The 24690-nt window shown below is 34.1% G+C and overlaps 1 protein-coding gene across 3 annotated transcripts in view; it reads right to left on the reverse strand.

Moving 5' to 3' along the window:
* LOC114365143 (uncharacterized) overlaps positions 1 to 14962 on the reverse strand; it is a 32042-nt gene extending 17080 nt beyond the window's left edge. For 2 of the 3 annotated variants that reach the window (XR_003656910.1, XM_028321632.1), the window contains exons 1-3: positions 14881 to 14962; positions 6388 to 6843; positions 1854 to 1916 (exon numbers count right to left, since the gene is read on the reverse strand). Coding sequence is in view for 2 of the 3 variants with exons in the window: in XM_028321632.1 (XP_028177433.1) it covers positions 1854 to 1916; positions 6388 to 6826 (502 nt within the window). In the remaining variant the exon portion in view is untranslated. The remainder of the gene's footprint in view (positions 1 to 1853; positions 1917 to 6387; positions 6844 to 14880) is intronic. The other variant, XM_028321633.1, reaches the window with a different exon arrangement.
* Positions 14963 to 24690: the final 9728 nt, after the last annotated feature.

Here is a 24690-nt window from a genome sequence, read left to right on the forward strand (position 1 = left end):
GTAAAGCAATAATAAGGTTTCAGATACAGTTTTTTGTCCCTTTGAGTCGATTTTTGTTGGCGTGGGCTAAAGTTGGAACTTGAGAAGATTGAAAGAATATTAATTTGTGGAAACCTCTTTTCTCCTGTAAGCCTTTTCAAGTCTATGGCAATATTGTAAGGATATTTTGCACCTTATTCCCTCGTCTTAAGACCGCAGATAAAATCAACCAGTCTGGTCCATTATAAGGAAGTTTCCGTGTTTTGTTTCGAATTAAATATTTGGGAAATAATTTGCATTGTTAAGTCTACGATCCTATTACAAACAAAACGAAAAGTCGATGCGAATTCAAGCGGATATTATTATAGCTTGGGATTTATGAATTGCAACACCGTTAAGTGGAACTTCTTATTTTTAGATTGATATTTTTATTTAATGGTCTATTTTGTTGTTGATACTTTTCCGTGTATTTGTGTAGATAACTTTAGATTAAGAGTGCTTTCAAATTAGAGGCTTGAAGAAACGCTACAGTGGCGTAACTGTGGCACGCGTGCCGCAATACTAGGTATTTTAACTCTGCTATTCGTTTTTATACAACTTCTTTAAGCGCAGTTGCATCGCTAAAGTGAAAAATGCAAATGGTCGTGGCACTGCAACTGCGCTTTTAGAAATAAAAATTCTAGATTCACGACTCTATGTGAAGGCTTTCAGAGAACTAATTATTCATATTTTAATATTACATGCCAGGTGTATGGCAAGATACACTGATCCAATTCAATATCATTATAGAGAAAGAAAAAATGCTTTAGTTTTTAAATTAATTTAAAATTATCGCATGAAAATATTTTGCGATATCAAGTTGCCTCGGGCGATGTCTGGTTCTGGCAGATTATTCGATGTAATTAATTGTAGGTTATTAAAATTATTTACTATTCAACAAGCGATGCGTACACTCGAAAAAATCTGTTTAACCTGTAAAATTAATTATCTTATGTGTACAGTAAAGATATTGTTCATTCATTGCGATGTAATACAAAGTTAATTAAAAATTCATTTATTTTATGAGATTATTTTGATAGTTTTTAATTCAAAAAGTCTTTACATTAAATTTTCACTTAACTAATTATCGATGGGTTTGAGATGTCGTTCGATTTTGAAATACTTAGCTTCATATAATGTGTAAATTATGTATGTATTAACAAAAAAAAAATTAAGTATGTTTATATCCGTTGTCTAGTACCCATAGTACAAGCTTTGCTTAGTTTGGGGCTAGCGGCGCAGTGTAAAATGTCCAAGGATATTTATTTATTTATATCATAATAATGAAAACAAAAGAAAGCCTGCATCGAACATTTCAATTTAAAACTGGAGCTGTTTAAATTTTAATTCCATTTTCAAAACAAATTCTTTTTAGACAAAAACAAAACACTGTCGTGTTTTTAACTTAACCAAATTGAAATGTTTTTGTTGATTAATTCCCAAAGGATATTATTTTTGTACTTAACTTTTCTTAAGAACCTTTTAGCCCCTTAAAAGTGATTAGGTACATAATATTCTATTTATCTAAACAAACTTTTTTAAGAAATCTGTTAAATTATGGAACACTTAATAAAAATCCCATTTTGCTTTACCTAAAAACCTATTAATAGAGAAGCGTTTGCTATGATTCTTTTCGAGCGTATATTGCAATAAAAATTACATAATATCACAATTGTTTTGTCAATTAATATTTTAATTAATAATTATTACTCATTTATCTTTTCTTGATAGAGTTCTATTAATAAAATAAAATAAAGTGCAATGTGCAAAATTATTTTTATCGATATAAACAGGGTGATATTTAAAGTGCATAGTAAAAAAGTGGGGTAATTAACCTTTATAAAGAGGGAATGTCTTGTTCAAGGCCGGCGCTCTGTCAAACACCCCATCGTCTTCAACTAAACAAAAGCAAATAAGGGATAATTAGTTAGGGATACTACGAAAAATCTACACTAAAATTTCTGTTAAACCGTTTTAATGAGAATATATTATTATTAGGGCTCAATCTAGCAAATGTGACCGAACGTCCTTTGAGTCTAAATTTTTTTCTGCCAAAGGTCAGCTGCGAGCTCAGATCATAGAAAGAGAATAGATATGAAGTCGCGCGTAACTACAACGAGAACCAGTGTCCCCACATTTCCCCCACCACAGCTCCCACACACACATTCAACTGTGTAAAAACAAAGCGACTGAGAGTCTACGACAACATGTGCAACCGGCTTAAAAGTGTTGTGATTGGCCAGAAGGCGTGCCTTATGGCCAATCAATGGCCGCGTGACGTGACGCACACTTTGAAAAAAGCAAAATAATTAGAGAGAAGAAAGATAAAATGGAGTCGATAAGATATCGATACTTTAAATCCTGGGGGTAAGGCTCGAAATTGGTTTAAATATGCTTGTATGAAAACCTTTTTATTATTATACGTTATTATTATGTTTTTTAACGATTTTTGCATAAAGGAGTCAGTTCCATTTTGTATGGACGAAAAACTCAGAATCAATTATTGGGACAAAATGAAGTTACCTTATATTAATTTACCCCAACCAAAGCTCAATGTCGTTATCGATGGAGTAAGTATAGAAGTTATAGACTGACAAAGTTTGTATGAAAAGTCAAGGGCTTAACCCATGACTTTTAGGTACTTGCGATTTTTACCAGTATTTACAATATTGGTAATATAATTATTATTTACTTTAATTATAATAACAGGATCACTGTAATTATTATTAACTACTATCGCGCATTAACTTTTTAACTATGGCGATCTGCGTACCGCATATGTTTATCAAAAATAATGCCTATATTAGGCTTTCAACTAGCTCTTATAGTAATTAGTAATTACTACTATATACTAATGATTAGTAACTGTCAACTATGTAATTACTAATTACATAGTTGACAGTTACTAATCCCTTCTACTATTGTTATTGTTTTTGTAAAAACTTAAAAATCGCAAGCAACTCATGATTTTTTCATTCAAAATTAGAAAATAGAAAATAATAATTTACTTCTATTTATCGATAATAGGAAACCGTATTAGAACACGAGCCCTGCACTATGTTACGACCGGCACATGCGGCCGTACTGTGTATTTTCACGCGTCAGTGGATATCGGAAGAAATAAAATACATTGCGCAGTAGTTACGCATGACATAAAGTGGTTGCTAACTAAATCGTCAATGTACAACGTGTTTGAATTTTTATCACCACTAATTTCGATATCGCAGTAAATGTCACGGCACTGAATTCGTTCGTAAAAATGTTTAGTTTTTTTTATTTATAAGCAAAATACCAATGGATTTGCAATACATACATGTGGTAAATGACTTCATTGTTCCTGTAGTTCTTCGTTTCACTTATGTTATTGCACGTTACGACGCATTATCCAACAATATCGGAGAACATTTCCTCAGTACGACTGAATCGCGACTAACCTGGCGTCGCGGGCGATGTTCGTTTCTGGGCATATCGCGGAGACACGCGCCACGCCCTCGTTTCACATCTATTCCCTTCTATGATCTGAGGCTGCGAGCATTATACTAAAAATCTACCTTCAAAAGTGTCAAAGACAAAACATCTGATACTTAGTTTGAGTTATCACAAAAGTAACTCGAAAGAACAATTGAACTGTTGAAACTGACAATTTAGTAAAAAAAGTTTCTATTTTTGATAAATCATGACTTAAGCGACTCTACGTGCTGGCCTCTAACTCAACCCTAATAAGGTAAGCAACGCGGACACTGCGGTCTATTGCTCTATTTACTTTGGTTACAACTGTGTCGGTAACCACAACTGCTTTCACACCAAAAAGATGTAAAATCACACGAAAACCAAAGTTTTAAACAACGAAAATTTTAGAAGCTGCCTTGTTACACAACACTACCTACTAAAGGAGTTCTCTATCATTAAAAAAGTTAAGAACGAAAACAAGAGAATCGACAATATTCGAAATTTAAATTTTCATTTGTCATTTTTATCTGTGCGTGCTAAAGATTTAAGCAAAGCAAAAATGCTGAGTACTGTCACCACAGAGGTCTGTCACTGGCACATTTTATTGATGGAAATTATTGATTTAAAAATGTGTTACAATTCGAAATTGGAATGACATTCATGGTTATTATAGAGACATACATATTACCTATATACGGCATCATATTTTGAACTTTATTTCCAAGTTTTAAAGTCCAAATACAATGAAATATTTAGGTTTCCTCTGCCTGTTTGTCTTTTGAGGTATTAACAAACATTTTGGTGGTTTTCGTAGCTGCTTCTAAACTTTCTTCGTTAAATTGATTCTCTTTTTTTCACGATCGAAATCACATTTGAACGTGACATAGACATTGTGGTCAAAATGACGCGCTTTGACTTTCTAGAAAATGATAATTGAAAAATCAATCGACTGAATCTAATGGTCAAAGGTTTAGAAATCACTTTAATGGGAAAAATATGAAGGAATACATAAGAAAAGGCATAAGCTGATTGACGGAATGAAAAAAATTGTATTTGGGGAACGCGGTCGCATTGAAAATCTGATTACTTTTTTTTTTAATGTTACTAAAATAAATTAATTACAGTCCAATTTGGTGCATTTAAAATGATGCAAAATTACTTTTTCTTATCGGTGAACGTTACAAAACAAAAAATATATTGCTGAAACTTTTCTAAAGTCATTAAAAAATCAGTACAATATTGATCAAGAACAAGCAAGAGGTAAAATGAAAGCCTTTCTTCCTCTAAAGCATTATATTTTTTTAAATTGAATTGAATTGATTTATGCAAAATTATTCCCAAATCAAACATCAAAGGAAAGGATCGTTTGAAAATATTCATCTGCCTTAATCTAACCTCTATTATTGAATGCAAAAATAACTTCGTAATTACAGTCCGTCTGCGGTTCCTCTGTCGAAAGGCTTGATTGTTTTAACACAAAATTTTAAATTCATCAAACTTCTAAATGTTTCCCTTCGATTGTAAATTAAGCGTTAACGAGTTTCGTTGTTTGAGATATAATATATAAAATATTATAAATGCGGAAGTAACTCTGTCTTGCTTTCATGCCTAAAACACTGAGCCGATTTTGATGAAATTTGCCATAGAGATAGTTTGAGTCCCGGGAAAGGACGTAGGATAGTTTTTATCCCGGTTTTTGAAACAGGGACGTGCGCGATAAAGTTTTTCTGTGACAGACAAAATTCGCCGCGCAGGGCCGCGGGCGGAAAGCTAAACTAAAATAATGAAAATAAATGAAAATCGGGTTAAAAGAAAAATTTTTTTTATTGTATGATGTTTAATACACTAACTAGTAGTTTTTGTATGGGGCAACAAACCAGCGATCAATTCACCTAATGGTAAGTGATTACCAACGCCCATAGATACTTTTAGACCATAGGCGGATGAGATAGTTCTTCAATAAGTAGGTAATTTATTTAATTATAATTTTCGTTATTTAAGCAATTTAAGGTAATTCATGGGTACATTAAATCTTTACGTGTGAAATCTGAAACTTGTTTCAAATAATATTATGAAATAGAAATACCAAAGCCCTTCAAAGTTCTGATTAATTTTGTTTTAGGTTAGCCCTAACATTGTTCAGGTTTCTCCCGAGACTATCCTTTACGGTTTGATTAAATGAGGGTCAAATATCAAAGGTATTTCTATAATAAATCAAAACAAATAAATAACATTTGAAAGGTGAAAATGATAAAAAATTTGCGATGGTTTGAATTGTATCATATTTTTGTACTTTATGTTGATTGCTCGCGTTAAACTTTGGCCACCCGTTTCGTCCCTTAGGATCGAATTTCGGAAAATCATTTTTAGCGAATTCCTACGTCATAATAACATGAGTCTGAGTGTTTTTCAGCACTATCCGTTCAGTGGTGTGAGTTATATGTTAAAATATTAGTCAGTATTAATTATTTTATAACATCAAGTATATTTATGTCTAAGAAATTAATAATGATACGACAATGTTCAACGTGATTTGTTCACAAGATTCCAGCTAACGGGATTACATTACAGTAGGATTCTATTCTAACACCTCTAGGAATTGTAATTACGTTTAGTATTGAGATCTAGGGCATACAGGCATGGGGCAAGGAATTTAACCAATCCAATTGTTTATGAAGTATTTAGGTGAGATAATTCATAGAATTACAGTTAATTCTGAGCTTAAAATAACTTTGCTTTCTTGTAACCAGTAAATTGATTATTATTACGTTTACTTCTGTAGTGTGTATCTTCTGCCAAAAAACGTTTTATCTACCATAGACGCGGGTTACCTTAGCCCTGGAGGTTGGAGCCAAAGTTGCCCTCTAGAGCTAAGGTAACCCGCATCTACTGTATCTTATGTCTATCTAATTTACTTACTGTCAATGTCATCGTCTTCTTCCACAGTCCTCGCTCCTTCAGGCAGGTTCACCCTCAGTCCCTTCACCTTGAAGAAGTCCTTCATCAGCTTCATCAGATACTTCGCCAACTCCGCCCATTCTGACATGAATCCTTTGGGCTCACTCGTCAGAACCTCTGCCTTTTCTCCGATAGAGAGTTTCTCTATCGTATCCACGTCTAAAGGCACGAAACTGATCATCTGGTTTGCCTTTATAGTCTCATTGCTGTTTATATTGTCTCCGAATAGAGTCTTTTTAGCAATCTTTAGGGCTTTATATTTGACGCAAGATAATGCCTCTCCTTTTATGAAGCAACCGTCTTTGACGTATCGAAGGTAGCCATCTTCGGTGCTGTGGGTTTGCTTGAAGAGTACTAGCACTAGCAGGATTTGGATGGAGAGTGAGAGTGATGATGCCATTTTGATGGGGTTTTATTCTGAAATCAAAAGTTTTAGTCGTCAATAGTTTTGAGGTAGAAAGAAACTATTTAAGTTTTATTTAAATACAAAATCTGTAAGCCGTTAAAGAGGCATATGGCCATTAGAAATGGTTATTAAATAGAAGACGCTCATATTTTTTAACTATAACTATACATATTCATAGTACGTTATTATAATGATTTATCAAAACAAAAAAACTTTATTTTATTGTTTCTTTTACTAATAATAAGTTGAAATTTACTCAGGCTAGACTAAAATTAGGTTTTATATTTCCCAAAACCCTCGTGGTCAGGTTGTCATTTCAAGAAAATGAGATAATTTAAATTTAGTAGGAAGTTTGACCCTCAGGTCTCTTAGTTATACCTAAGTTCCACGAGTATAATTTGATCTTCCTTACTATAAGTGAAATGCCTTCCCATTTTTTGAAACCCTTTTCTAAGAAATTTAACGATTAGCCTACCAAAAGAAAAGTCCGTTGACTTATTTAATTTTGCCTTAAAAATTCTTAGAAACTTTTCACACAAATACACCAGACTTAATAATTATGAATTCTTTTTCATTAGGAGCCTGAAAATATGATGTAAATTGTAAGATTTTAATTCGTTCGTTTTAAATGACATCTACTAATACCTATTAGTTCTTTCAAAGGATTCCCACAATCAACAGTCCTGCCTGCCCGCATCCAGGCACCTCCCGCGACCTTCACCAGATGACCAGATCGTCACGAAAGTATGATCGAACGAAGTAAATGAAAGTTATAACATACGTTCTTATCATAAGTAGTACCTACTAATAGAGCAAAATAATAAAATACATTTTTACTAGGTAGCTTTTATACCTGCCTATTAAATTAATTATCTTTATCTTAACACAAACTTATCTGTATTTATAAGATACCTATCACTTTTCTTTCACTTTCAACTTTTCTTTTCGCCACGAACATCTTTTAATTAGTAGATAAGTCATTAGCTCAACACATTATTATGTTGATTGAGATAAACATCTACAATGATATGAGTAAAGGTACCTATTAGGGCTATTAGTAAACTCTCGTTCTTACAAGATTATTTATTAATTAATGTATTTTAGATCTTTGTTATAACCACAAGATAAGAATGGTTCTTGAGCCAACCTACTAAAGTATAAGGCTTGCACCATCTTACTTTAACTTTGACAAACGTCAAAAATCTGTCAAAATCCATACAAAAAGCACCGCGGTTATCGTCAAAGTTACGGTCAAAGTTAGGTGGTGCAACTCAGCCTGTGATCAAAGTTACAGGTCAAGTGTTAATGTTACGCTAACAATGCCTAAACAACCCAAATCCGTCCATCATTACCAACTAACTTTTAATGGATTTTTCAAGCTATGAAAAACTTTGTCACAAAACGTTTGTTTTAAATTGTACGCTTTGGAAATTATATTGTTTGGGAAAACTAATCAGGTACCAGAATGAAGTTATAAAGCTACCAAATGCCTTGCATAAGACCTTCTGAAATGACAGTGAATAAAAACTACGAAATTATGTTTCAAATATAGCGTACGTAGTGCTTCAAACCCCCTATTCAAACTAAGCTAATAGACCTGCTTTATACTAATAAAATATCATCAAAATAAATAAGGAAGTTAAATGCATGCATACAGTAGAAAACATGAACATGAAAGGCACTTGTAGACTTGTACACACAGCGAAACATAAAACTGACAAACTGCAACTTTAGATTTAAGTTTTAATTCAGTTTCATTTGAGTTGAGAGCTCTATAGAAAACCACACAATGAAACTAGTTTGTAACGTACCTATTTATTTAAAAAAAATGTATATTTTATTTTGTGATTTTCTAGCAGTAACTAACGTTTCCCGGTGGGAATTCCACCCACAAGGTGGACCGACGACATCATAAAGGTAGCAGGAAAGCGCTGGACGCAGGCCGCTACCAACCGGGTAACATGGAAAGCATTGGGGGAGGCCTACGTTCACCAGTCATGGACGTCCTATGGCTGAGATGATGATGATGATGAACTACTAACGTTAGTTTTTGAATAAAAATATTAATCTTAAAAGAGAAGCGAATAAGTTTTCTTTCTTGTCTAGTTGAAAAGGTGTTGATTTTTATGCTGATGATAAATTTACATTTAAAAGACTCTAATCTACAGTTATGGTTGCTCTTGTCTGCACCTGGCTGGGATGATTTTGATGAAAATAATATTATGAACTAGCGGTTATTCGAAAATATGAATGTCAGTAATTTCTTTGAACTTGAATAAATAAAGACAACGTGTTTAAAATAATCAGTAATTATTTTTTCTCTGAATAAGTTCTTTCTTTGATACAAGCACAACTTTTCATCATCATCATCGTTTCAGCCATAGGACGTCCAAGGCTGAATCATAAGCCTCCCCCAATGATTTCCATAATGACTGGTTGGTAGCAACCTCCTACCTTTATGAGGTCTTCAGTCCATCTTGTTGTTGACCGGCCCACGCTGCGTTTTCCAATTACCTTCTTAGCTTAGCGTAACATTTATCTTATAGTATAACTCATAGTTAAGTAATGATATACCTATTTTAACTTTCCTAGTTTACAACAATTGATAATCGTGGGATGTGAAAAAAACTGACATATGAAAGCTAACGACGTTAAACCCAGAGGCTTAGTTGACAGAATTAGACTTCCATAATTTGCGTTCATAATACGGACAATTTCGTTTCCCTTTGTTTTGTTTTATTTGCTAACTTTTGTACATGATTCGACTTTGCCATCATAGATTTTGATTTACCACATGTTTGGTGATCAAAAACATACCTAGTCGTTATAATTAGTTACCTAATTACAAAATGTCCTAAACTTTAATTTTAGTTGACGTTCAGCGATGTTCAATAATGTATACTTTTAATTAAATGCCAGCGCTTAATGATGAGGCTAGCAGCTGAATTGACCGTTTTAATCAGCTGATTGCACCATGCATTTATTACCCTTCCCAAAAATCAGGAATTTCCGAAATAACTTGATTTAGTACGATGTTCATAGATTCATCTGTTTTTCCTTTTTCAATTTCACTATCATGCCCAAGATTACTTACCAGAATCTATTATTGTTTAGAGCTTTTTGGTTTTAATTTTTAGTACGGCTACCACGAAAAACTTTCGAGTTAGAATCGTTTGCGTATTCGAATCGCCATCAAAAGATTTAGTACGAAAACTACAACAGTGCCCTTGTGAACGTGTCGTAAAGTGAACTTAGTATGATATATGGTTGCACGAAACTTATTTTGAGAATCAAAATTGTCACGTTATCGCTTAATTAACGCTTTGAATACGAAAGTTGTTCATGCTAGAGGTATAGCTCACATCTAATAATATATATAACGTATCTTAATAGCCGTAAACTTGATGTGCCCAAGCCCATATGTTCAACCACAACATTCAATCCTTGCAATATTTCCTACGAGTGGGTATATCATGCTTTTGTTGAAGAAACAACAGTTTTTGTACAAACGGACAGACTGGTCAGTCCATTACAATACAGAGATAACAACTTTATTTACCTACACAGCTGAATGGTTTTAAAAACAGCAATGAATATCAGTATTGTAACATTTTGTTTTCGTTTCATCAGCTCCAAAACAACCATCAATGGATTGTTCAAACGCTGTATTTTCTAATTTAATTTCTAAATAAAGTGTTTTCTGACAAAAGAGTGATTTATAAGTCTAGTTGTTGGGAACCCAACAACGCGCGGGAGGAGACGTGCGGGCGGCGTACAATGACTAACGTCACCTCGGGCCGACAGCGTCATCATCGGCTGCGCTCGGGTCACACACTCGCCTTTGGACACCACCGTCGACGCACGATTACCGCGTAGTCTTAGATAATTTTCTGTAATTAGGCTGGCGAGAATTACAGCACCTATTATTTATACAGTCCACTATTTTATTTTACTAATATTCGTTAGGACCCTAACACTAGTGCTTAACTCGGTCAGTGCCTGAGGTATGGGAGCGGTACGGGAGGGTGATTTTGTGACGATCAAACGTCAGCGAAACTTCACATTTGTTTTTTTGAAGGGACGCGCGCTGGTAGCTTGAGGAGCTTTTCCAGCTTCACCGGGCAGAGTGGCGAGTACAGAAGGTACTCTACGAGCGCATAAGACGCCCGATCAGTGGCGAACCCAACTAGAGGGTTGCCGACCGCAGTATTGGACCAAAGTCCAGCCTACGGCGGGCTCACTCTAGTGGGCCCGATCGAGGGGACTATACGGACGCGGCCTGAGGGTGCCACGGTAGGCTCGGACCTCGGCTCAGGCCGTGTCCGGGGGACGGATAGGGGAGAACCGGCCCGGTACTTGTCTATACCGTCCGAAATGGAAAGCAGGGCCTCGTACTCGCCGGCGAGTACGGTGTAACAAGCCACTGTGTTGTGGAGTAGTTGGCGTGCTTAAGGCAGTGATGTCTGTATTCAGAAATTCGGTAATAGGATCGTCAAGGTCGTCTAGGACATGCCTAGGTCGTCGGTATTGGGCAGCGACATCTTTCTGGGGTGTATACGTGGCGGCGCTAACGATAAGAGGGTTCTTGTGGTTGATTGCTTTATCAAAGTAGCGGCGAGAGGCTTCTTTCATGAAGTGATCAATCGATGGGATCTCGAAATCTCTATGGAGATTCGTATTACGCACGAACCACGGGACTTCAAAGTGTGCCCTGTCACGTCATAAATGCCAATGTTACCTCTCCCTTACCGCTCTTATACCTCAGGCACTGACTGAATTAAACTCCAGACCTACAGCATGTGAGAAAATAATGAAAATAGCAATTTGAAACAAATACTCGTACATTTATACCCGTCTGGCCTGCGTGGGGAGTGTACTAAATCCTCCATTTGCCTCTGGCAAATTAGAGAGGGTTTTCCTACTGTGACAGAACAAAATTCACAAGAACTAAGCGAGCAATATGTCACGAGCAGCAACTATGTTTTCAATCAAAGATAGTGCTTCAGAAACGTGGTGACTGGTTCAGTGATTGATTGTACAAAACAGTGAAATAATCCTGACACTGACACACAATTGTCACCCAAAATTGGTTTCGTTTGACAGCTCGTGGTTGTTGCTGTATTCCGAAGGAATATTAACTTTATGGTACTAACCATACAGTTATGAGTCTATAAAACGGTTTAATCTACTTTGATCACCTGGCTTTGATCACCCAGGTGATCAAAGTGGACTCCAGTTAAATTATTGTTTTAGTTTCCTTCGATCACCATCATCCATAGGTGATCAAACGACATCAAATTGTCGCTTGGTTTTGATTAACTTTGATTACCCAGGTCATTTTATCCATGGATGATCAGAGTACACCTAAATGTTGCTTGGAGTCCACTTTGATCACCTGGGTGATCAAAGCCAGGTGATCAAAGTGGAATAGATCTATTAAAACACAGGTATTCCAGGAACTCTAGGTTGTTTAAGTTCAAAACTAATAACGATCATCAATATCGCAAGTTTAACTAGGTCGGTAATCTATCTGCTCATTTGAAGTTTGTCGTGTGCGATCTAATTTAAACTCTACGCAAGTATTAACTTGGTTGTTATTGCTTTGGTTTAACACGCACGAGGAACTTAATCGCAATTAAAAGTTGTAGGTATACCGACGGTAATCAGGCTGTACATTTTTGTTGGAAAACAGACCGTATTGCAACGAAATAAGATGCGAATTTGGGTAACTACCTACTGTAAACTGTAAACTTTTCTCAAAATTTTGTCTGTAAGTTTTATGTATTTGTAATATTCTTGTGTCACATTAATTCTAAGTTATACATAAATATACATATGTAGAGGTATTAATTGAAAAAAATCTGGCGATCAGTCGTCTCTCGATCTAAATATATTTTTTTAAAATAACTTGTATAAATCGAACTGCTTAAGATGGGAATCGAACCCATGACCTTTCGCTTGCCGGGCGACTGCTCTTTCATACTTCCGTGATCCGGGGAACGCGGGTTCGATTTCGATTGAAAAATTACGCCCACAACTTCCTCATTCTATTTCTGAATTGGAATGGAATTATGATAAAACAAATGAAAGATTGATGTTTTTAAGTATATGGGGCCCTGGGGCCCATAATTCTCAAGCTACCGAATTCATATTACTTGAAATATGTAAAATACTTAGGGAATAGAAGTTTGTTTGGCAATCCATCATTGACCAAGTTTCGGATAAAAATTCATATGTAAGAAATATAAGGCCAAACCACGTTAAGATTTTGGTAAGAAGGTATAGAGTGAATTTTGTTTTTAATCCATAAATAGCGATCGCGATCCTGTTTTACCCCTATTAAAAGGGTTGAATTTTGCAAAATCCCGTTTTAGTGAGCTCTTACGTTCTAAAAGAAACCCCCATACAAAATTTGAGACTCCTAGTAATTATAGTTTTACCCTTTCGCTTTTATAGATATACTTAGATAAAAAAAGTTTTTTTCTTTGACCATAGACTTAGTCAATCGAAAGTTTGATCGGCTTCTAACTTGTATGAGAAATCAGTCGATACAAAATCGCTGCAATGTGCGAACTTCAATACATGTTCATACGACTAAATTATCAGCCGGCAAAAAGTCTGTGGTCAGATAGGTGTCTAAAGAATATTTGACGACCATTAATCGTGGGTCAAATAACAAGGTTTGACTAACTTCTAAGTAAATAAATAAGCTGCATTATATTATACAGAGGTTTGGTAACAACTAAGTGTATAAATCAGAAACTTTTCCAAAAGCAGCAAGTCACAAATGCAGGAACTTTTGCGAAAAACATAATCGAATTTTCTGAACTTCATGTTCTAGTGGATTATTTTCAGTGGTTATAAACTATAGTTTTATTAAGAGTCAAGGTGTAGAGCTTATAAATAAAAAACTGTAGATAGAGTTAAAATAACAAGTGGAAATCTTTCCTGGATTTTTCCCGGAGTAGGTTTTTGAGTAATTATTAGGTATGTCAAATTTTCGTAAAGCGGGGTCGGTAACATTGATGTTTAATTTTATTTGAATTTATGACAGAATATTAATTTGTTTGTCAGATTAGAAAGATAGAAGTTAGAATTTTAGTTCAAAAACGTTTTGCAGGGAATTCTAAATTATTTTTAGAAAATTCGTCACAAGTTTAAAAAAATACTCATTTGTGATTCATATCAACCAAAACTGACTTTCCATTTTTTTTTTTTTTTTTTTTTTTTTTTTTTTTTTTTTTTTTTTTTTTTTTTTTTTTTTTTTTTTTTTTTTTTTTTTTTTTTTTTTTTTTTTTTTTTTTTTTTTTTTTTTTTTTTTTTTTTTTTTTTTTTTTTTTTTTTTTTTTTTTTTTTTTTTTTTTTTTTTTTTTTTTTTTTTTTTTTTTTTTTTTTTTTTTTTTTTTTTTTTTTTTTTTTTTTTTTTTTTTTTTTTTTTTTTTTTTTTTTTTTTTTTTTTTTTTTTTTTTTTTTTTTTTTTTTTTTTTTTTTTTTTTTTTTTTTTTTTTTTTTTTTTTTTTTTTTTTTTTTTTTTTTTTTTTTTTTTTTTTTTTTTTTTTTTTTTTTTTTTTTTTTTTTTTTTTTTTTTTTTTTTTTTTTTTTTTTTTTTTTTTTTTTTTTTTTTTTTTTTTTTTTTTTTTTTTTTTTTTTTTTTTTTTTTTTTTTTTTTTTTTTTTTTTTTTTTTTTTTTTTTTTTTTTTTTTTTTTTTTTTTTTTTTTTTTTTTTTTTTTTTTTTTTTTTTAAATAAAGATTATTAGTAATTTGTTATTACACAAATTACTAATACTCCCGTTAGCCCCTCGTACTAAGCTAAATATGCTTGTGTCACGAGTGAGCTCACCACAATAGTCGAGCGGCGGCGGGGACCGAACCCGCGTTCCCCGGATCACGAGTCGGCCAGTCCGACCCCTTCACCGTTCGGCTATCGTGGCTTCAATCCATTCCATCACAAAAAAAAAAACTATTATAAACACAACACACGGAAAGACGCAACTGTCAACTTTAACCACCTAAAGCGGAACAAAAAACTAAACTAGGCCAAACTTACTTTTAGAATCACTGGGCGGAACACTGAACTTCACAACACAGTAATTTATTAACAATTTATTTTTTTATAAAATTAACTTTTGAATTTGAATTTATGAAGTAAAACCAAATAAATAATTGAATTTTATTTGTAAAGGCGACCGGCGCGCGCGTCGGTCTACAGATCAATGTCAAGAATGTCCCAGAGATTCGCTATTTAAATGATCTAGAATCGATCCCCTGATACGGATCGATTTGTGATAGCTAGTGACTTTGCGATGCTTGGGCATAGTTATTGTTTAATTTTGTATTCAAAATGTTAAGGGCTTGTACTAAAAAATGCGAAACTAACGTGATGCGGCGTTGCAAAAAACTGGGACACTAATTGCTATTGAGATTGGGAGTTCGTAGATTTTTACGATGCGATGTCGCAGCATCGTAGATTTGTGTACATTAGACCCTTATTATCTACTTGAAGATTTGATTTAATAATCCTATTATACCTATTTAAGGCACAAATCTAAGCTTAGGTAAATGCAGATACTTTTATAAGGCGCTCTTTGGAAAATAAACCCAATACTCAATACGTTGTTTGCTTCCAATCACATTAGTGAAGATTACATTAGGCCTATTAGGTATATAAGTATTTTTTTGTTTTTTAGTTGAACTGAAATCTTGAAAATAATAAATAACAATTAAAAATTTTACATTTTCCCTATACGGATTCCCTAACTTTTATGAAAATACGCCTTGTTAAATATGTCAATGGATACTAGCCCCAAAAATTTAATTTGAAAAGATTATTATCAGGGTACTTCTCATTTACACTCAAATTTGATGGTCACACAATAATAGTTCATAAACGGTATAAGTTAGAACAATAACTTTGAAATCAGATGATAAAATATCTATTTAGCTACATACAAAATAAATTTTATCGTAATAGAAGCAAAAATAATACGAAAAAATCACATGAAACGATAAAAAACGGGGTCATTTTTCGCGTTCTCATCGTGTCACACCTTCGGTTGCAATGAAACATTTGGTTACTGCATTCACAATTTTCATTCAATTTGTGTGCAGCATATACTAAAATCATCGTAATTAAATATGCTTTCCACACAATAGTCAAAAAAATATCTTCTTATAATTATTTTGAATTGGGAAAGCGAAATACGTTGGTCACACGATTTTAGGTACCTAAAATTTTGAGTTATAATACAAGATTGCCGTTAAACCGAACACCAGCAACCAATCACAGNAATAAAACATATATTTTTGTTGAGGGACTGATAATCAGTTAGAGTTCTTTTTTATTGAGGTACTGATAATCCGTTTTTTGCTTCTTTAGCATTTCAGAATGCCACCAGAGTCACCCTTAAAACCAATTGCGTAGAATCTTGTAACTTAGTAGGTGACGTAATCGGTAAAATTTTATCTTGTATTTAAGTAGGTACCTATTTATATTATGTTATTACTATTTATCTATGAAAATAAGACAAAATATATGTTTTATAAACACTTAAGAGTCATTTACAGTAGTAAAGTTTGAAAAAATTATTGCTGTGAAGTACAGAATCACTTTCGTGGCATCAAAAAATTTAAAAAGTTAAAGCTTCCAAACGAGACTCACTATTTGACTGATTTACTGAGAATACAATCTTCACATCAAGCGCTACAATTTTTGTTTACAAAAAGTTGAAATAAGTTAGAAATAAAATTCGCCACGAAGGTGACGATGAGAACCGTGGCGATGAGAAATAGCCATCAGTGTCTGTGAATTATGTGATATTAATAATTTCATATTAAATTGGTAATACAATATTATTATTTCTTAGGTCACATGTCAAATAGAAACTTATTACTATGTAACCTCATCTCATGAATAAAAAATCTGGATCAAAATGAATCTGGAAAGTGAAATAAAACAAAATACCTAGGATCACAGACAGAATAATTATAAAGTAAAGGTCAACGAACAAAGTTCACCAAAGGTTGGGAATATCATATTATTAGCTCAGTTTTCTCTCGTACTCGTATACTGTTACACTTGCATTTTCTATATCCATTACAGCTAGAGTTTATTGACTTGATTGCTTAGTAATGCTGCTTTTGTAGTTAAATGAAGGTAAATTCATAGCATGATACTTAGTAATACTATTATCGCCGTTTGGCAGATTCAGTATAGGTATATTCATTATTATCTCTACCGAAGTTATGATTTAAAATTAAATTCGTAAGCACTAGTCCAGTAATAGTTTAGTATTTTTTGTAATAGTTTTGTAATGTTAGACATTTTGTATTTAAGCTGTAATTAATTAGGCTCTTTTAATCTAATCCTTTGCAGATATTTTCGTATGGAAAGGATTAAACAAAATTACCTTTGAAATTTTCGTTTAGAAATTCAGAAAATTGAGCTTTTTCAATCAGGTTCAAATTCCAGGCGGGACACACATTTGGAAAACCGTTTGATTATTGCCTTTCAGGAATCAAAGTATACTCGTATTAAAACGTAGTTTATTTCATACACAGATAAATAATCACACAAAAAAAGGACAGAAATCGGCAAAACTTCCAGTTATATGAATACACAATGCAGAATACATAGTTCATTGGTTCTTCTGTTAGAGAGCACGAGTCAAGCTATTGATCTATTAATCTTAATAAAAGGCAGCTCAAAAAGCTTGACTATAGAGATTTCAGGTGAAACTTAATTATCTGGTGATCATCATCATCATCTTCTTCGGCCTTTCAATATGATGCAATGTGCAAGTGCTTCTTCGCTGTAGGTAAAAAACCTGTATTGCTGTAACTAAGAACGGTAGATTTCGTACCCAGAAGAGAACTACTGCGATCCATAAGAAACCATACAATTATGTAGTTTCTAAGACAAATTCCTTCATCCCACAAGCTACATCAAAGTAATAGAACTACCCGAAATTGAGATTGAAATATGTTCCCGTTACTTTAAAGTTAAATTCGCGGTAGCTCACATCTAATAACCTGAGACTAAGAAGGTAACCAGTGTTTCCAGTGTGATAACGAATATGCGAATTAAACAGTGTTTCCAGTAGGTATACAAATACGAGTTTGTAAAATATCCAGTAAACTAGGAAAGAATTGTGATTAATTTGTGAGTGTTTAGGATTGTGGTCAAATAACTGCCTTGTTATGCATAAAAAAATACAAATGTCAATCAATGTTTATGTATAAACAAACTTGTGAGGATTGGGTTTTCAATGTATTTTTTTTTCATGCTTTTTTCTCAGAACTTATGCCCTTTCTATGCTATTTTGAGTTCGTTTTTTGCGATGGATTTTTAAGTCAATTAAATAATCAACTTTAATCATTCTGCTTTAATGTGTACCTATGCTTAAACCTATTTGCTTTTTTAAAAGTATATCGTTATCAATTTGGATCTATTGTTATTGTTGCATTTGATCAAAAATATTTACCAAAAGTTTGATTGAATGCTACATTTTCCTTGAGTTATTGAAAAAAGTAACAATAATCTCGACCTTTATCAAAACGAATATTCGCATTCGCAGCACCTGTCACATCACTAGCCCTAATGTAATACTACACAGGTGCCTCAAAGTTCGTAATACGTGAGCTTGATATGAGGAAGTCTTCCGGTAAATCGCGTGAAATTTCCACTTCCGGTGAAGTTCGGTACGTTTTACACAGGCTGTTATGAGCAAAGTTATTATTTGGTGGGATGGTCTAGTGGTTCGTAACGGACTCGCCATAGGTCGCGGGTTCGATCCCGCACAGTAAAAAAACATCAGTATGCATTTACATACATAACGTCTTTGTATTACTTCTGCAACTGGTCAAAGGGTTCCTCTAAGGATTTCCACAAGCTTCCCGCCTATTACGTATTTTCTATATGTCTTCCAGTCCCCTGCGTGATCGAATCAGAAATGAGGAGATCCGTAGGAGAACCAGAGTGACTGACACAGCCCGCAGAATCGCTAAAATCAAGTGGCAGTGGGCGGGGCACATAGCTCGTAGAGCTGATGGCCGCTGGGGCAGGAAAGTTCTTGAGTGGCGACCACGAGCCGGAAGACGTAGCGTGGGCAGGCCTCCCACTAGGTGGACCGATGATCTGGTGAAGGTCGCGGGAGGCGCCTGGACCGGTCTTTGTGGAAATCCTTGGGCGAGGCCTTTGTCCAGCAGTGGACGTCTTTCGGCTGAAACGAACGAACTTCCAGTCCGTCACCAATCTAAAAGTTTTCTGCCTTAACGTCAATTCGTCGAGCTATTGTGCCATTAATTTAGCATTTAAATTAAATTTAACAAAATATAAACATACATAACAAATAGCCACTCGCATGAGCCTTCACAGAATCAGAATAAACAAACTAGTTATCATAACTGGACAACTTCAAAGGGAATCAAAAACTCGGTTGTTTAGCCCGCCCCAGCCACTTGGGGTAAATAATTAAATCATACCTCGGGGACGGTACGGTTCAAAAAGTGTACCCATTATTATTTATGACTGTACTCGTAGATAGAAAAGCCTATAGATTTGACGCTGTATTTATTATACATCAGCTTAGATTAATAAAGGATAAATGGATGGATAGTAAGCGCAAGAAGCTTTAGACTAAGAGCTAGTGAACGCCTAGCGACTAAAAGCTGATTTTTTTATGTATAGTATTTGGGCAATTATTAGTAGTTGTTTTCTTATCAGCCAGATAGTTTTGACAGTTCCAACTCCTTGCCAGACAATCTTTTGAGGGTAGCTGCTAAAGCCACGATGACGCCTTCATGATGCACCACCATTGTAATCTATGTATATTGACAAACTTTCAGCTTTTATAAATGATGTAAAAAATCTGGCGTTCACCAGCTCTTAGTCTATTAGTATTTTCCACCTATACAGACAGTTAACAAAGTTAAATACTAGTGAAAACGTATTTAAAAGTATTTATATGATGACATTATTAAACTTGTGAACATTTACAGCAAAGTTTTATGGTTTGTTGCTATTAAGTTTGTTAAACTTCACAAAAGTTCGATAGCAAAAAGAAAAGTACAAAAAAAATGGTGTTACTCTACTCATGTGGAATTTCTTAAGTCATCTTTTTCGCTTCATAAGTCAGTGTAATGCATTGTCTAGATAATCCTTAGTCTATGCTTTACTCAATGGGTAGTGGCGGCAAAAAATCTTAGTTTTATTTTTAATTTATGGTCATAGCTTGGATAATGGAGATTGTAAAGCAACTAAGAGTCGAGATTCTAAAAACCAATAAGTGTTTCAGTATCGTTCGTTTGTTTCAGCCAAATGACGTCCACTGCTGGACAAAGGCCGCCCCCAAGGTTTTCCACAATGAACGGTCCTGTGCTGCCCGCATCCAGGCTCTTCCCGCGACCTTTACCAGATCTTCGGTCCACCTAGTAGGAGGCCTGCCCACGCTACGTCTTCCAGCCCGTGGTCGACACTCGAGAAATTTTCTGCCTCAACGGCCACCGTCTGACGAGCTATGTGCCCCGCCCACTGCCACTTGATTTTAGCAATTCTGTGACCTATGTTTCAGTATACAAGATGTTAAGTATTAGGAATACGTCAGGGATATTATTGCAGTTGGATTCTTCAAATTACACACCCTGAAGAATTGCTGCTCATTTAATTTACATACTAATATTCGACGGGCGAGTAATATTATCAAATAGCTCCAATACAGAGCGTGGGCATTAAATACCAACAGACTGGATATTCCCAGTGATATTGATTGCTGACCCATACACTCACGCGTCACTGGAACACAATGGAAGGCCTAGATTGAGCCACGTCTGTATCGGATGGAATAGTGATGATATTAGACTAAAGTACTAATCTGGTTGAGTTGAGTAATAACTTATGTGTGATGTAGTAGATAAAGGATCTGTAATGGATTAACTCAAAACTGATGTGCTTATAAGCGACAAAAAAGGGGTGTCTAAGGATTTAATAACTAATGCCCGTTGTCACCATTAATCCCTAATTTTTAAGTGACCTCTGTGTAAACAAAATTTTTGTTATTTGTTACCATAGGGGTCACTTAAAAATTAGGGATTGATGGTGAAAACGAGCATAACTCTTCTTAATATTTAATGAAATTAGGGCACTTTTATCGCATTTTCATTGCTTAGCTCAGATGAAAATAAACTTACGTATTGATTGTTTATTGCAAGATTACAAAATAAAGTTTGATTGAATACAAAACAGATTAAAGTTAATGGTTGAATTTCTATATTTAGACAAATCACCGGATAAAATCTATACTTATAGGTGAAGAGTTTGTTGGTTTATTTATACGGGTACGAAAACGTATTATCTATTTTCACGCGTAAAATGTCGCGGGCACAGCTAGTATATTAATAAGACTAAAATTAAATCGAGTTTCGAAAGATGCTTTATAATACGGACTTTGTGAAATAATTTCTATGCAGATATGTAAGATATCTGATAGAAAGATAGCTGACGTTTATTATGCTAAGCATACAGTTCTGGAATAGGTATTTTTAATTCAAACACTAGGTTAGTACTATACTGTAGTTAGTAGAAAACTTAAATTTGTCTATTGTGTTTTTTTGTTTCTAATCTATTTTTTCTGCTGACTCTACAAACCTAAAACTTTTTAGAGAATACATAATGAGGCTTAGCCTATATCCATTCACATACGCCCACGTATCAAAAAGTTACAATTTATTTATTATTTCATTCAAATCTAAATTATTAATACTTTGTGGCAAACCAAAAAGTCTTCATCAGTGTGCTTACCACGAGTTTACGTTAGGTGTGCTCGCTAGCGACTGCGTAAAAAAATGACATTAATTGTATGACAAATTGTGCAGCGCCCCTAGCGGCTACTTTCAAGAAACAAAATCTTCATAGAGATTTTTGACGTACTCGCTAGCGAGCACACCTAACGTAAACTCATGGTAGGTACACAGAATTATTTATGTCATTTTACTCGCAATAGCAAGTGAAAATGCTTTTTATGAATGAACTGCGATAGCATTTATTAGTAGAATTATCATGTTCGCCTACAATTTGTTTTGTTTGAATAAAATTCTTTAACTTTTCAATGCATAAACAGAAAACTTTATTGCCCCCTCAAAATCAAAGACTAATCAGCATTTTCACTGCAACTTTCAAGACATCATTCGATTTCAATACTCTACTAAAATGATAGAGCACATACCGAGCGATTTGTAGAAAACAGAAAATGAATCTAATGAGTCGCGTGCAGGAGGTAATTTAGTACTTACTGCGGTTCTGTCTTTGTATAATCTCTGGCGTGTCCGGAGAAACCACAATTTTGCAAAATGACTAAGAAGACCAATGGTTATTAATAAATTACATTATCTTCTTTATATTGCAAAAGATAGTTTTTAACTGAAATCATACCAGGATACTTTTGGATCGCTCCAAAAATCTAATACCTTCACGGAGTGAAGTAAGAACTAAAAATCGCCAGAGCGAAATTATAATGACACGTTTTGCCACTTGTGTTAATTTTAGATGTATTATGTCTATTTTCTCTCATTTTGAAGAGGCCCATAATTCATAGAGTTTGGGAAAGACAGTTAATTCCAGTCCCTAGCTGTTCAAATTGTAAAATAATTAAAGAAACTTCAGTGTTTTTAACTAGAACAACTTAAGAAATTAACATTGGGAGTCTACTTAGTCTAGTGGTTCACACACAACTCATACTAGACTACAACATAAAGTTTGATTGCGAGTCCAAATCCCACAGGGGCTTGATGTTAGTATGAAAGCCACTTCTAGAGTCATTAATATGTGAAAGGGTCTAAATAGTTCACTTTTTGTGTCTAGAAACGTGTTAACGGTATTGTAAAGGCGATAGTACATCAGAATATAGATTTTTGTTGCAAAATAGCTCTTAACACAACAGAGAAAGATGTCACAATGTTAACCTTTGACATCTTACTCAGTGTAATAGAAGCAAAGTGCGTGTCCGTACCTACTACATACCAATACCCTGGTGATTTATGTGTAAGTGTATATTTTTAACGCAATATCCCAACGAGCGGAGCCAAAATACAAACCGTGTCTGCAATTAACGTCTTCTTCCATTCTTTCGTTCCATACAAATCTAAGGTTACAATAACATTTCAAAGACAATCCTAAAATACACAGACGTTTTCCTAATTCAATACGTCTCTCTAATTGGGTCTGTAAAGTAGAATGTAAATTTTCAATTTGCATAAAAAATTAGGGGCTGTCTCATGTATTCATTCTTAAATAAATTGGCTGGCAACATGAAGAATAATACGAGTGGCAATTAATGGTAATTTATTTTCAGGCCAATCTATGCCGCAGGATTGAAATAATACGTTCAATTTTGGAAAACGGAGCACAATATAACCTATAAACAGAGTAAGTTACTTGCAGCATCGATTTTATAGTAGATGAAAATATAATAGAGAATAATGATATTTTGAACCGTCAACCGCTGGAGTCTAGTCTAAATCTAATAATCTCATAATATTATATTAGTTTATTTATTTATTTAATGAAAGAAACAAAGTTTTGTTTATACATAAGCCAACAAAGTTTCCAACGTTAGTTTGCTAATAGCGAAGACATATAAATTGTAAAAAGTTTCGTAGTAACTAGGTAATTTCATTCATCAGAAATAAAATAATCCCTCTCATACTGGGCTCATCAGGACTATTAGTAAACAAGTATGGATAATAGGTTAATAGGTTCTTATTTAACTGTAAAATAATGTTGTGGTAGGTATAATAAAACCTATGTTTTATGCATTCTAAGCCTAGGCGCAGACCATCTATTTTTAGTTGGCCGATAGTTGGATCGGGCTGTTGATCAGTATGGAGGGAGATGTATAAAAGTGCGCACATTACACCGATTTGGTATCGGCCGATTCTTCATATAAATTGGAATCGGGTCCAACTATCGACCAACTAAAAGTCGGTGGCCTGCGCCTAATCTAAAAGATATGAGCGGGCTTCATCATGATCATCATTTCAGCCATAGGAAGTCTACTGCTCTGAACATAGGCCTCCCCCAGTGATTTCCACAATGGCCGGTTGGTGGCGGCCTACATCCAGCGCTTTCCTGCTACCTTTATGAGGTCGTCGATCCACCTTGTAGGTGGACCTGACCGCGTTTAACACACATTGATATATCCCTTATTATTTTTCAGACAAATTACCAGCAGTAGCATTACGGTTCGGTATAAGAAAAGTATTTTCTTACTTTCCGATCAGAACGTAAAAAATGTGTAAAGATTATACTAAATTCAAGACGCCATACATACTGCATAAAAATGACAAGAGCGAAATACATTTATACGACACAACCATAAACTTTTGAAACTGTCGGTTATAAAATATGACTTCGTATTTTATTGGATTTCAGGCGTTTCAAACATTTTGTGCCAAGACAAGTAACATTTGAAAGCTACTGTACTTGCTTTTTAAAGCATTATTGAATGGTGTCTACTAAAAGTAGAGTTTGATAATAGATGTCGTTGTTCGCTTTTAAATCGCAATAACGTTGGAATTCTTCTGATTTCACTGAAGTATTTTGTCATTGTCGTTGGTAATGAAATAATAAATAAATAGCATAGTTTTTAAAGTGGATAACACTGAAATAAGAAGTTTTCATAATATGTGAATAGATAACTAACCTTGTATTATTTAGCTGCTTTATATATTTTTTTGTAATTTCTTTTTTGTAAAGCAAGCAATAAACGATTTTTTTATTTATTTATTTATTTATTATATTTATCTCTGATCTAGACTAGATATTTAGGTTTAGAGTCAAAGTCTAGAAGTTTTGGGTCTAGGTTAT

The sequence above is a fragment of the Ostrinia furnacalis genome, unplaced genomic scaffold (assembly GCF_004193835.3).
Source record: "Ostrinia furnacalis isolate ACB-3 unplaced genomic scaffold, ASM419383v2 OfSCF7556, whole genome shotgun sequence".
NCBI classification, from domain to species: Eukaryota; Metazoa; Arthropoda; class Insecta; order Lepidoptera; family Crambidae; genus Ostrinia; species Ostrinia furnacalis.